The following is a 14015-nucleotide window of genomic DNA, read 5'->3' as shown; positions in this document are numbered from 1 at the left end:
TTCTACTACATAATTTGCTCCTGTTGCTGTGCACGAGCACGATTACTAGTAACTAATAAGGATATTTACGATGAACCACAAACTTTTCTCTTGTCATGTATGTGAGACGTGCGCGCAACCTAGAGGACACATTTGCAAGCATTGTTTGAAAATATGTAAATGCACTATAAATTTTAATAGCGTATGTACGTACACATGTGATTTCCTTTACTACATTCATGAGATTTTATGAATTTGACGACCTACAGCATAATTTTTCCCAAATTGTGGTTAGACTGACACCAACTTTCTACATCTTTCTATTGGAAAAAATAGGGAAAAAAAATAATTAAAGTGGACCCAAAAATAAAAAGTCGGGGAAACTAATTTAAAGTCAAAACAATTGGGAAAAAAATTTAAGTGGACACCATCTTTCTACATCTTTTTCCAAACCTTTCCACACGTAATCAAATTATTAAAATCCTTCGTCTGAAAAATACTGTCAAATACATTGTCCTGAATTATTACACAAGAAGTTTTTTTTGTTTGTTTGAGAAAAACCAAGTCAGAAAATTAACTCTGATCAGGGAGATTTTCATAGTGACTTAATAATAAACTGTGCATGTATATCATTAAATGATACAATTATAACCGAGATACACTCATTAAATCATTGTACATCGTTTACATTTATTATTTCTTAAATCACCAGTTTGCAATCGTTGAATTTTTTTACTTGTGTCACCGTAGACAATGTTAAATGGACTCGTATCCTCTGTTATTAAATTTCAGCTGAGCGATTAAAATTCAGTGTCTATTTAAACATAAGGGATCTGTTTTGAGATTCGTGCCAAGTGAAAACGACTTAGATCCAATTGTACTCAGTCAGGTATTGCACTGGATATGAATCCATGTAAATGATATTTTTTTACATCTGTGTGTTCTTATCTTGAAAAAGTGCCATCACTAAATAATAATATTTTTTTTGTGATTTTTCAAAGTAATTCAAAGAAAATTGAAAACTAAAAAGTAAATTTAGAAGTGTATTTTTATTTTTTCTTACATATAAATGATCTAACAGTCAAATTTTCATAAAATTTGAGTAATGATTGACATTGCATAAAAAATTGTAAATTTCAGACCATTGAATTTCAAGTAACTTGATATAAAGGAAAACATGTATGGATTTTCTCATTTTTTTTTTATAGACATGATATTTTTGTTGTTGTTCATATCATGTCTATAATTGTTGGATTTCAATTTTAAGCTTTATTTTTTAAAAACTAGTATGGAATTCGTCACATTAAGAGGGTTCGTGAACTTAAACTGTTATAATAGCTTTAAAAGATGAATTTGAATCATTTAACATTTTGAGAATGCACAATACTATTATACTTCTATTCCAAATTATACTATTCTATCAGAAAATTTAATTTATTATTCAGAGCATCCCACTATCACTATTCCAACGTCATATCCTAGTTTACCAAACAAGATTTTAATTATTAAAAAATGCTAAAATCAATTAAAGTTTGTACTATGCTAATGATAATAATCGCGACTTGAATATTAGCACTTGAACACCCTCCCCCTCCCAAAAAATAAAATAAATAAATAAATAAATACCAGCACTTGCAAAATGTAGACATGTTGGTCCAGACACGCAACATGACATGGTAGACGAAGAAAACCCAAAAATTTAATCTCAAGCGTAGGGACGCACTGTCAGTCACGCTACAACAGAGGTAAAGATATTAACAGAGTAGTTTTTGCTTCCTCCAGCGCACTATTCATATTCGGTTCTGTTTTGATTCTATAGTCCGTGCGCTGTCTGACGTCAAATCTACTCTGTTAAAATCTTTACCCCTGTGTATCGAAATTGGCGATTAACGATTCTATCGCTCGCTGTTTTTTTTCTTTGGGGGAATTTCACGTATACCCCTCAAAAACTTCAAAATTACGTATTCCCCCCTCTAAAGTTTGAAATTACGTATTTCCCCCTCTAAACTTCAAAAAATCACAAATTTACCCATTTTATTGTATTTTATATTAAAACTCATTCTAAAATCTTAAAATACCTATTTTACCCTTTATTAAAAGCATATAAAGCCCATCAAACTCAAAATTGAATCTGGAAATTTTTTCTACCATCCAAATTGCTTTTAAATATGCATGCGCAAGATCAGCACGAATCTTGATGTGAACACGCACGTATATTGATGTGATCTGCACAGATCTTAATGCGATGCGCACCAATCAATATTGCTTTAAGATCCGTGCATGCTAGATCAACACAAAATTGAAGCACTATGCACAGATCTTAATGCGATGCACACGGATCAAACGGTAGATGAACCCTTTAGATTTAAATTTGAGTTTGATGGGCTTTATATGATTTTAATAAAGGGTAAAATGGGTATTTTAAGATTTTAGAATGAGTTTTAATATAAAATACAATAAAATGGGTAAATTTGTGAGTTTTTGAAGTTTAGAGGGGGAAATACGTAATTTCAAACTTTAGAGGGGGAAATACGTAATTTTGAAGTTTTTGAGGGGTATACGTGAAATTCCCCCTTTTTCTTTTTTCTCTCGCTTGCGTTTGTTCCAGGCCTCAAAGGGACTCCCTTTTAATTTTATTTTGCTATCTTTCTGTAAGCTGGATACACAGCCCCGCACACAAACGCATCGTACTATTCACGCCACACCTCTCAGGCTCAGCCTCTCTCTCCTCTCCCCGGATCTGAGCCTCAACTATTTAAATCCTTTCTTCCGACAGCTATACGATCTAGACAGAGAGAAAACAAAAGAGAGAAGAAAAAATAGAGCGAAAGAGATAGTAACGAACTAACAAGGGTCTCCTCTCAACAAGGTATCCACCTTCTCCCCAATCCGACAAGTACCTCATCTACTATTTCTACCGATTGGAGATTGCGCCTCTGATCGTGTACTGGATTGAGGTCTTAGAATCGTGCTGAATTTTATTGTTTGAGGAAATTCTTTGATCGAGAGATGGGAACTTTTCTTTAGATTTCGTCTGGTAATGTTAATTTTGGGGTTTTTTTTAATCAACCCAGGCAAATGTGGGGGAAATTTGTTGGCTGATTGGGCAAAGAAGGCCGAAATAACAGAATTTGTTATACAGTAAACACTGGAGATCTCAAAAAGAACGAAATTTGATCATAGTTGATTAAAAGTTTCGACTAACTTTTTAACCAAGTTGAAGCGCAAGGCTGATGCAAGTTTGATGAAAGTGAAAATGGGGTTTTCTTTGGATATTTGATTAGTCTTGCCATGAAAGGAACTAAACAAAGTGATGCTCTTTTAGTTTCTGTTTTCATCAAGAATAGAAAGAATGGCAAAATTCTAGTTTCAATCAACTCAAGTTAATGGAGATAAATCATTTTTTTAATTCATTTTTCAAATGTGCATGAGTGTGAGTTCTTTCTTCACTAAATTGATAAAGAGACATCTGAAATCTCTCAAGCAATCAACCATATTTAGAAAATAATCATATTTCCAAAAAAGTTTTGTTAACCAATTAGAACTTATTCTTGATTATGCCTTAGATATTTTTTCAAATGCTATTTGGTATTTTCTAAAATGTGTTTTACTGAGCCTTGTTAGGACTATAGGTATAGGTTTACACTGACGATTATATTTTCTAACTTTTGATATTCAAATCAACATTGGAGAACGTGATAGTATTTCATGGAGTTACATTTGGCCCCAAATTCTTAATCCTCAACGATGTATGGTACGAAATAAACCATAGATAGGAATAAGTTTTCACACTATTGACTGAATATCATTTCCTTTACTTTTGCAGATTTGTATATTTTCCTCTCGAGCATTGCACTGAGGATTCATTTAGGAAACAATTACTTGACGGGGCCTTTTTCTCTTTTTCTTTGAGCTTCTCTTGATAGTGTATTGAAATTGAAAGTATTATTGTTGTACACTAATGTAATGCAACAATCCTGAATAAGTAAACTTGTTCTTTTTTGAAATAGTTTCCCTTCCTGAATCCATTTGTTTTTGCTCTTGCAACTTGCATTTCTCACTGGTACTTGTAACAGCAATTGGTTTGCATTGCGTGTTGGTACAATGGAGAGCCTAGCACAGCTGGAAGTGCTATGTCAGAGGCTCTACACTTCACAGGACTCGGTGGAAAGAGCACATGCTGAAAGTGCACTCAAGTGCTTTTCTGAGAACTCAGATTACATTGCACAATGCCAATACATTCTAGACAATGCTTCAACTCCTTATGCGCTCATGTTGGCCAGTTCAAGCCTCTTGAAGCAAGTTGCCGGTCAAACTCTTTCTCTGCAACTGCGCCTTGATATCCGTAAATTTCTTTTTTTCTGATTACATATAATTGTTACATGCTTTTTGAGTCCATGCAAAAATATAATTTTTTTGTTTGTTTGTGAATGTCTTTGATAGAAATATAGGATTACCTACTTTGTATATTAACCATAATACCCTTTACATATTGTTCTGGTTATTTATAATTGCATAAATTTGTAGCTGTCTATGTATATTTATTATGCACATGCATGTGGATTAATATTTTCGATGCTTAAGTCAGATTATGCATTATGCTTGACTTCTATGATTGATCTTTCAACAGCACATTCTACGATTTATCTATTTTAGACATCAAAATTAGGTCCCATAAATTAACACAGTATTGACAGGTTAAGTGAAGTTCACCTATTTCTCGAGCTCCTTTACATAGACTTCTCTATTTTTTTTTTTTTTGTGTTTAAAATTGATCCATTTGTGGTCTATGTGAAGGGAATTATGTTGTAAACTATCTAGCTACCAGAGGATCCGAGTTGCAGAGCTTTGTGACAGGATCGCTAATACAGCTTTTATGTCGCATCACAAAATCTGGGTGGTTGGAGGAGGAACGGTTTAGAGATATTGCTAAGGAAGCCACAAATTTCCTGAGCCAGGTTCATTTGTTATTTCGATGAAATTAATTAACAACTTAAGAAAAAAATATAACATCCTGCAAATAAGAAACCTTGCTATTTTTTTGGTGCTAAAAATTAGAAAAATGCCTGGCACTATTTCTCAGGTGAAACCTAGCTTATGAGAGAGAAGTATTTTAGGGTCTCTGTTTAAAGCTTATTCAAATTTGATCTGACCCTAATATTGCTGTTATTATTTGTTGTTTTATGAATATACGGATGCATACTCTTTCTTTTTCAAGAATTTCTTGGTCGTTCTAGTTACGAAAATAATGATGCACATTTTTTTATAATTTTGTTAGGCACTTTGTATGACAGAGGATTTTTAAGAAATATCTTCATTTTTGAAAGTTAGTGACGGTCAAATAATTCCTTTTCTAAGTCCAGACAAGGCATCCACAAATTGCTTGTCAGATCTAACAGTGAATATTTGGAAATCTGATCAAGCAACTAAGTATGTGGGAGGCCATTCTCATAACCAGAAAGCTGGATATTCTAAAGCTAAAGAACATTACATAGCAACTGAGCACGTGGGAGCTCATTTCTGGGAAATCTAGAAAAAATAAAATAATTAAAGTAATATGAAGGAGATCGAGCTTACCTTAGAGAGAGTCTGAATACCAAGATTAGGTTTTCTTGCAAATCATGAAACCATATAAACTGAGATTAGGATTTCCCATGTTTGCAGTTTCACTTGAGTAGGGACACGTATTTTTTTGCCATTGATGGAGATCCTGCTGTTGATTATAGATTAGTGAAGGCAAGCTTGTTTTTCATTACCAAAAAGGAATATGTTAAAGATCTCAGTGTAGAGTTTTTACCTTAGTGGTTACCGGGATAGTGGCCATCTGCTTTTTGGCTAGCAAGGGAGCGATTAAGAGTTCAATTTTAAGATTATGTTCTATGCGTGCTTGTATTATGCTCAAAATCAAAGGTCTAAAAATACCTTAAATTATTAGGTTATATTGTTTTTGACTGGGTGGGAGAGTAAAGGGATGCTATTCGGCGGCGCGTGAGATTAGGGTTAGAAATTAGGTTTTATAGGATTTTATAGTTCAGAGATTATTACATAACATATATACGGCTTGAATTCTATCATAAATGTCGTGTCGGGTTAGTGTAGAATCAAGCCTCTCTTGACCACCCTGCCCACATGACATAAAAGTTTATATTTAACATGTTAAAAATAAATTAAATGCTTTAGACCCAACTACTAAATTCTTTAGTTGGGTTTGTGTATTAGACACTTGACCGACTTATGCCTATCCAAATACCAAATCTACATAACGAGCTTGTGATTATATCCTCCTCCAATATTTCCTGTATGGATGCAGATGTAATTTGTTCCATTCTTATTTGTTATTTTAAGTTTTGTATTTCTTGATTTTCTTTTAACGATATTGGTCGCAGACTCTAGTGTTATATAATTTTGTGCTCGTTTCAATTTTAGGCATCCTCTGATCACTATGCAATAGGTCTGAAGATATTAAATCAACTTGTCTCTGAGATGAACCAGGTAGTTTTAAAAAGATGTGAATTTCTCTCACACTGAACATTTTATTCAATCATGCAACCTATCTGTTTGTGTGACCGATTGTCTTTTCACAAGTACCAAAAAAAAAAAATATATGTTAATATTTGAATTGTTATTTTGCCGAAAACACTGTTTGCCGTTATGAGCCCCTATTGATTCATGTATCCCTATATATACTGCGTGTAAAATTTATAATCTCCTAGACTGACATTATTATTGCAACAGGCAATTCCGGGGATGCCTCTTTCTCTTCATCGCAAAGTTGCTACCTCATTTAGAGATCAGTCTCTTCTACAAATCTTCCAGATTTCTATCACCTCCTTGCACCAACTCAATAGTGATGCAAATGTGCAAGGTATTGAAGGTTTTAGTTAAAGACTTCCTCTTTTACTCTTTGAGTTTTGTTGCATTTCATTCTTGTCTGATTGTCATACAGTACCTGCCGCTTTAAGGCAGCTCACTCTGTCACTTGCCTTCAAGTGCTTGTCTTTTGATTTTATCGGCATGTCTCTTGATGAAAGCTCTGACGAGTTTGGTACAGTACAGGTTTGTAAATCTATGAATTGGTCTTGGTTTCTATTTTGAACAGTTATTTCTTCCTTTTCCCAATCATCCAGTGCTATAATTTTTCCCTGTGATAATTTATGTAGATTCCATCTTCATGGAAGCCACTATTACAAGACCCTTCAACTGTTCAGATATTTTTCGATTACTATAAGACCACCGAGCCTCCCCTTTCAAAAGAGGTAGGTTAACCATACTAAGGATTTCCTTTTCCCCTCTCATGCCTTTCCTTCTCAGATCTGAACAACTTGTACAATTTATTTTCTTGTTTACTTTTTTTTCAGGCTTTAGAATGTTTGGTTAGACTGGCTTCCGTAAGGCGCTCTCTGTTTACTGATGATCCTTCAAGGTCCCAGTTTCTCTCTCATTTGATGGGCGGCACCAAAGAGATACTTCAAACTGGCCAAGGTTCAACTTTGTTGTCTGCTTTATTTTACTTATTTGTCATCTGTTGCTATATGCAGTCAACAAACGCCAATGGAAATAATTTTTTATTTATATTATTTCATCTTTTAGTTTTGCTCTTAAGTTAAAATAACAAATACTCTCTTTGCTGGTCCTGCTGTCGTCTTGCACTACACAAATGGAATATTGTTGGTTTTCATTGAACTCACATATTTATTTTTCCCCTGTTTCAGGCCTTGCCAATCATGACAACTACCATGAGTTTTGCCGCTTGCTGGGTCGTTTCAAAGCTAATTATCAGGTAAACCCTCTTTATCAGTTTATCAAGAGTGGAAGGCTTTTGTCGCTTGACTTACTAAGGCATTTTGTTCAATTAATAAAAATTAAGACATAATTAATTCTTCATCTTTTGTATCTTATATGAAAACTTGTCAAAATCGCATGCTTGCTTGACATTTTTTTGTTCGGTTTAGTTGTCAGAGCTGCTGAGTGTTGAAATTTATGGTGAGTGGATACGGTTAGTTGCGGAATTTACTGCAAAATCACTTCAGTCATGGCAGGTTGGTTTGCTAAATTTTTGTTGTTGTTGTTGGTCTTGTAATTTAGTAATTTTTATTTATATTCATGTTTTCTCTCTTTCCCAGTGGGCCAGCAGCAGTGTCTACTACCTTCTGGGTCTTTGGTCAAGGCTGGTAACATCAGTGCCTTATTTAAAGGGGGACACACCAAGTCTGTTAGATGAAACTGTGCCAAAAATTACAGAAGGTTTTATCAGCTCTAGATTTAACTCTGTTCAGGTATGAGTTTTATCCTGTTGGTATTAATATCATTGCTTTATATGATATGTTTCTTAGCCGTAGATTGAATGTCAGGCTGGTTTCTCGGATGACCTGGAAGATAATCCTTTGGATAATGTTGAACTTCTTCAAGACCAGCTTGAAAGCTTCCCTTATCTCTGTAGATTTCAGGTATTTATCAACTTAGTTTCTTAGTTTTGGCTTCTATTTTCCTGATGCTTATCAAACATTGTCTTTCTTTGTTTTCTTTTACATGGGAAAAGAAAATGATGTCAGAACAAGTTAATGTAATATTCAACATTTATGTGAACTGCAGTATGAAAGAACCAGCCTCTACATCATAAAAATCATGGAACCTCTTCTCCAAGCTTATACGGTATGACAATTATTTAAAATACTTCTAAGTGCTTGGAGCAAGAATTTTTTTTTTTTGTAGTTTGTCTTACTGCTTTGCTTATTAGGCCACTAATTATACTGTGAGGTATCACAATACCAGCTATGGCTGTCTGCCAACCTGTTCAGTCCAAATGCTGTAGTTGAAGAAATAAAGTAAAGCAAACAGAAAATGAAAGATTTATTTATTTTTTTTTTTTTTTTGCAAATGGGAAAATTATCAACAACACATAAGATCACATTGGGACTGAAAGAACAAACATATGTAAAAAACCCTGGTTATGTGTTTGCTTATAGGAAAGGGCAGCAACACCGGCTTCAGGAGATGGAACTGAGCTGAATGTAATTGAAGGGCAGATTACATGGCTTGTTCATATTATTGCTGCTATCCTAAAGATCAGACAGTCTATTAGTTCTACGTATGTTATAGTTGACACTTTCAATGAATTTACCTTTTATTGATCATCTACTTTTTGTTTATTGTGAAGTTGATAATTTGTTTTTGGATTCGATTTTATTATTTATAGCACTGAGTCACAAGAGTTAATGGATGCGGAGCTTGCTGCGCGGGTTTTACAGGTGATCAAGATAACGGATAGCGGTCTCCATGCACAGGTAATTAGAGAATTGGTTAGAGACATACTTTCTCGCAATTGTAATTTTTACTATTTTATTTTTTTTGTTTGAAAAATTCTTACATGAAATATTTCTTTTCTTGCCAGAGGTATCATGATATAAGCAAGCAAAGATTAGACCGTGCAATACTTACTTTTTACCAGAACTTCAGAAAATCTTATGTTGGTGACCAAGCTATACATACTTCAAAGGTAATGAGCAAAAACCTGATACAATCAAAAGAAAATTATCTGATTGTAATTTGGTTGCATCGAGTGTCATTTCCCCTACCTTTTTCTTACTTTCATACAGCAGCTATATACAAGATTGACTGAGCTTATTGGTCTCAATGATCATCTAGTTCTTCTCAATGTGATTATTGGTAAAATTGCTACTAATCTCAAGTACTATACTGAGGTAATTGTCCCGGTTATTAATACTTTTAATCAATTAGCGACCCCCCCCCCCCTTTCTCTTTTTCCTCTGTTCTCCCCTCTAATAAATTGCATTTGTACTGCTTTATGGTAGTGTGAAGAGGTGATTGAGCATACTCTAAACCTTTTCCTAGAGCTGGCATCTGGGTAAGTTTTTTCTTGTTTCTTCTTTTTTACAACCTGTTTATATTTGTAAATGTTCTGACTTATTGGAATGCTTGCAGTTATATGACTGGAAAGCTGTTGCTTAAGCTGGATAGTATAAAATTCATAATTGGAAATCACTCTGTGAGTTCCCCCTATCCTGTTATCAGTGCTGTATTATTCTATTCTGTGCCTTTGCAAGGTACTAATAGTTGTTTTAATTCTACAGAGGGAAAATTTCCCTTTTCTCGAGGAATATAGATGCTCGAGAAGTAGGACTACATTTTATTACATCCTCGGTTACTTGATTTTTATGGAGGAAGGTCATGTGAAATTCAAAGCTTTCATGGAGCCCCTTTTACAGGTATATATCGTATGCACTGCTATGTGCAGATAGAGCTCTCTTTTTTCATGCTCTGATGTGGCAAAGTATGCATTTGTAGGTCGTGGTCGGTCTGGAGGCAACGCCTGAAGCTGCTTTTCGCACTGATGCGGTAAAACATGCATTCATTGGCCTCATGAGAGATCTAAGAGGAATCACCATGGCAACAAACAGGTGCATTCTCAAGTAAAATATTTTGGTTAAGATATCTTTGTAATGTCTATGTATTATTGAATATTATTTTCTTTGCTCAGCCGAAGGACATATGGGCTGCTTTTTGACTGGATGTACCCATCTCACATGCCACTGCTTTTGAAAGCCATCTCTATTTGGGCTGATGTACCTCAGGTCGTTATTAGTGTTTTTATTTTTGTAAATTTTATATTGTGATTTTGTAAGGTGAGTTTATTAACCATTTTGCAATGGAAATTGTCCAGGTGACAACACCTCTGTTGAAGTTCATGGCAGAGTTTGCTCTGAACAAGGCTCAGAGGCTGACATTTGATTGCTCTTCTCCAAATGGAATCCTTTTATTTAGAGAGGTTAGCAAGGTGATTGTGGCTTATGGCTCAAGAATTTTTACCCTTCCCAATAGTGCTGAGATGTATGCCAACAAGTACAAAGGGATCTGGATTTCTCTGACCATCCTCACAAGGGGTAATTTTATATCTTGTGCACTAATTTTATTGTTATTTGTTTCATATAAAAATTTAAAGAAAATAATACTTTTGCAATGTATGTGCAGCCATGGCGGGGAATTATGTGAATTTCGGTGTCTTTGAGCTGTATGGGGATAGAGCACTTGCAGATGCACTTGATGTATCTCTGAAAATGACACTCTCTATTCCTTTGTCAGATGTATTGGCTTACAGGAAGGTATATTTTGGCTTTATAAATGAGTTCCATTCTATATTCCATTATGCACTTGATGTTGAATTGTTGTCCAGACTTAAGATTGATTTTTAATTATTTACTTTTTCTATTTTTTTTTTCTCGTCTTTCAGCTATCAAAAGCATACTTCGCATATGTCGAGGTTCTATTCAGCAACCATATAGCCTTTATTTTGAATCTTGATTCAAGTACCTTCATGCATATTGCTAGCTCGCTTGAGTCAGGGTTAAAGGGTTTGGATACTGGCATAGCATCCCAGGTCTGTGTCTTTACATATTTTTTCGGCTTCTCAATTTTGGAGACTAAAATGCTGATTTTGTCAATTGATATTTCTGTGCAGTGTGCATCTGCTATAGATAACCTGGCCTCATTTTATTTCAACAACATAACTGCCGCAGAAGGACCTCCATCTCAAGCCGCTCTAAATCTAGCACGGCATGTAGCCGAGTGCCCAAACTTGTTCCCTGAAGTTAGTTTTCCATTATATGCCCCTTCAATAATTAGTTAATTAAATTTTTAATTATTATTTTTAAATAAGTTTAATAATTTGTTAATTATTTGTTATATGTATGATAATGTGGACTGGATTTTGTAGATGCTGAAGAGCCTGTTTGAGATAGTATTATTTGAAGATACAGGAAATCAGTGGAGCCTTAGTAGACCTATGCTTAGTATGATTTTGATTAGCGAGCAGGTAATGTCCACTATCTCTCAAAAAATGGGTGGAGCGTCTCTCTCTCTCTCTTCCCACCCTGTTTTTTCGTTTCTTTCCTTTTTTTTTTTTTTAAAAGTTGTATTGTTTCCGTTTCTTTTGACTTTGGTGAATGTTTCTTTTGGCCTGCAGATTTATGCTGATCTGAGAGATCAAATTTTGGCTTCACAGGTTTGAGAAAACTTGAATCTCTCTAAAGACATTACTGACCATTTCTCTATTATTACAATTCCGAGTTTCATATTTTCTAATGCAGAGAAAAATTCTGTTTAATTTTGAATTTACAGCCAGTGGACCAACAACAGCGCCTCTCAGCATGTTTTGATAAGCTAATGGCAGACGTCACTATGAGTCTAGAATCAAAGAACCGTGACAAATTTACTCAAAATCTCACTGTTTTTAGGCATGATTTTCGTGCCAAGTAGGAAAGTAGATTAACATTCTGCAAAAGGAAAAAAAAAATGAAGAAAATTAGACTTGACTGCACTTTCAGTTTGTAAATACCATTTTGTGCCATCTCCAGTGTTAGCTTTAACATTGATGACTAAGGATAGGAGGAAAAAAAAGTGATATGCTGTTTTTGGTTTTTTCTTGCTGCTTTAATTCATGGAGGAGAAAAATAGTCCCGCGCTGTGCGTGTAAATTAAATTTATGATGTTGTGCTGGTTATATACTGGGAATGATGAGATGTGGGAGAGGTGAATTGGGGCTTTTTCGTTGTATAGCAACTGTACTAAATTTGTGCAACAGGTAGAATCGCTGTTTCTTATGGTTTGGCTCGAGGAAATCAGCTCTGACCCTGTTATCCTTAAATTCTTTTCTTAGATAGGAGAGTAAAAAGGGAACATGTGCACTTGTGAGACGTGGTGCTTATTTGAATGTAAAATCAAATTTGTTCGATTTAGTGTTAGAATTATTTTATGGCTTTATCTATCAGCTTATATGGATATTTTGATCATTTTCTTGTAAGATGCATAGATGTTGATCATTTCCTATATTTTAGTGCATAATCTTTTCAAATTTAGTTGGGTACGATTTATTTGGGTTCGAAGTTAATGTTCGGTCTGGGTAGGTTCAGATTTGGTTCCAGTAAGGTTTAGGATATGGCTTGATTTGGTTTGGTTCAGATTAATTCAGGTTGGTTTATCATAAAATGTGGTAAGTAATAGACTTGTATATGAAGAAAAATATACAAATACTTTTTCTGCTACTTTACCTGCTTACATATATAGTATTAGATGCACAAGTACTACAGTAAAATATAAGATTTTAAGAATGTCCATTACATTTCATCAAGGTTTAATTAGGTTGCACAGTTATATTATGAGAATGTATATATTAGATCATTAGAGTTTTAAGCCTTTAACTATTCAGAAGTATTAAATTATTTTGTAAAAGTATGTCATTTCTCAGAGATTCATTTTTTTTCTTTTCTTTTTTGAAAAATAGGTATCACTAAATGAGACGAACAAAACCTGCATAGGAAGAAAAAGAAATATATAGGTTTTATGTTTAATAATGTCGAATTTGTTTTTCATAAAGCAATCGGAAATTTAATGTCACTTTTCCGGGAACGAAAATGACAAACCTATTTTGGAACTAGAATGGCGGGATAAGAAATGCCAGCCAGAACTACTTATTTCCCCGTGACGACTGACAAGTGTCGGATAAAGGGTAGAACTTGGGTGTTTTTAAGTTCACCAAGTTTATTTGTGAATTTAATTCAACACGAGCTAAGATCGCTTTCTAGAGAAAAGTTTGGATCTGATATCTAAATTTGAGTTCGATGGACATCAAAACCGTCCGATACATTTTAAAATTTATGCGCAAAAATTTGAATTCAATGGGCATTCAAGCAAGGAAGCATATCCTCTACGGAGCTAATTCTTGCAGAGTTGTGCGGAGTTTTTAATTTGGTCCGTTCATTTCGGATCGAACGGATCAGATTAGATCTTGCAAATTTTGAAAATATATATATATTTTTTTCAATTCGGATAAGATTTGATCTGATCCGTTCAATCCGAAACAAACGGACCAGATTAAAAGCTCAGTAGAAATTGGCTCCACTGAGGATACACTCCCATCCAAGCATGCGCTTTAAGATGGACATTGGACACAAACTGCACTACACTTTCTGATATTCCGGTCAAAGGATGAATTGACTTCAAATAAATAAATAAAGGCCCAA

The 14015-nt window shown here is 34.4% G+C and overlaps 1 protein-coding gene across 4 annotated transcripts; it reads left to right on the top strand.

Moving 5' to 3' along the window:
• The first annotated feature begins 2637 nt into the window (after positions 1-2637).
• LOC144547621 (ARM repeat superfamily protein) lies at positions 2638-12756 on the top strand. Of its 4 annotated transcripts, none has more exons than XM_078296312.1 (30): positions 2639-2848; positions 3806-3942; positions 4056-4324; positions 4777-4937; positions 6406-6471; positions 6715-6844; positions 6926-7035; positions 7140-7235; positions 7338-7461; positions 7692-7759; positions 7932-8018; positions 8103-8255; positions 8331-8426; positions 8572-8631; positions 8946-9067; positions 9176-9263; positions 9371-9475; positions 9579-9680; positions 9792-9844; positions 9922-9985; positions 10071-10205; positions 10285-10397; positions 10478-10571; positions 10661-10880; positions 10969-11099; positions 11228-11374; positions 11456-11584; positions 11711-11809; positions 11960-11998; positions 12115-12756. In XM_078296312.1, the coding sequence occupies exons 3-30, from the start codon at positions 4084-4086 to the stop codon at positions 12250-12252; spliced, it is 3171 nt and encodes a 1056-aa protein (XP_078152438.1). In that variant the 5' UTR covers positions 2639-2848; positions 3806-3942; positions 4056-4083; the 3' UTR covers positions 12253-12756. The 4 variants fall into 4 exon arrangements, with proteins under 4 accessions (XP_078152435.1, XP_078152438.1, XP_078152436.1 ...); XM_078296310.1 differs by having other exon boundaries at positions 9576-9680; XM_078296309.1 differs by having other exon boundaries at positions 2638-2848; positions 3806-4324; positions 9576-9680.
• The last annotated feature ends 1259 nt before the right edge of the window (positions 12757-14015 follow it).

Source organism: Carex rostrata, chromosome 31 (genome assembly GCF_964058835.1).
Source record: "Carex rostrata chromosome 31, lpCarRost1.2, whole genome shotgun sequence".
Classification (NCBI taxonomy): Eukaryota; Viridiplantae; Streptophyta; class Magnoliopsida; order Poales; family Cyperaceae; genus Carex; species Carex rostrata.
The sequence above is the reverse complement of the archived record's forward strand: the minus strand, read 5'-3'. Positions and strand labels throughout refer to the sequence as shown.

Excerpts from the sequence above, each read along its gene's own strand:
- LOC144547621 (XM_078296309.1), top strand. The coding sequence starts at position 4,084 with ATGGAGAGCCTAGCACAGCTGGAAGTGCTATGTCAGAGGCTCTACACT. Across the intron at positions 4,938-6,405 it reads CCACAAATTTCCTGAGCCAG|GCATCCTCTGATCACTATGC; the intron begins GTTCATTTGTTA and ends TTTCAATTTTAG. Across the intron at positions 10,881-10,968 it reads TCTGACCATCCTCACAAGGG|CCATGGCGGGGAATTATGTG; the intron begins GTAATTTTATAT and ends ATGTATGTGCAG.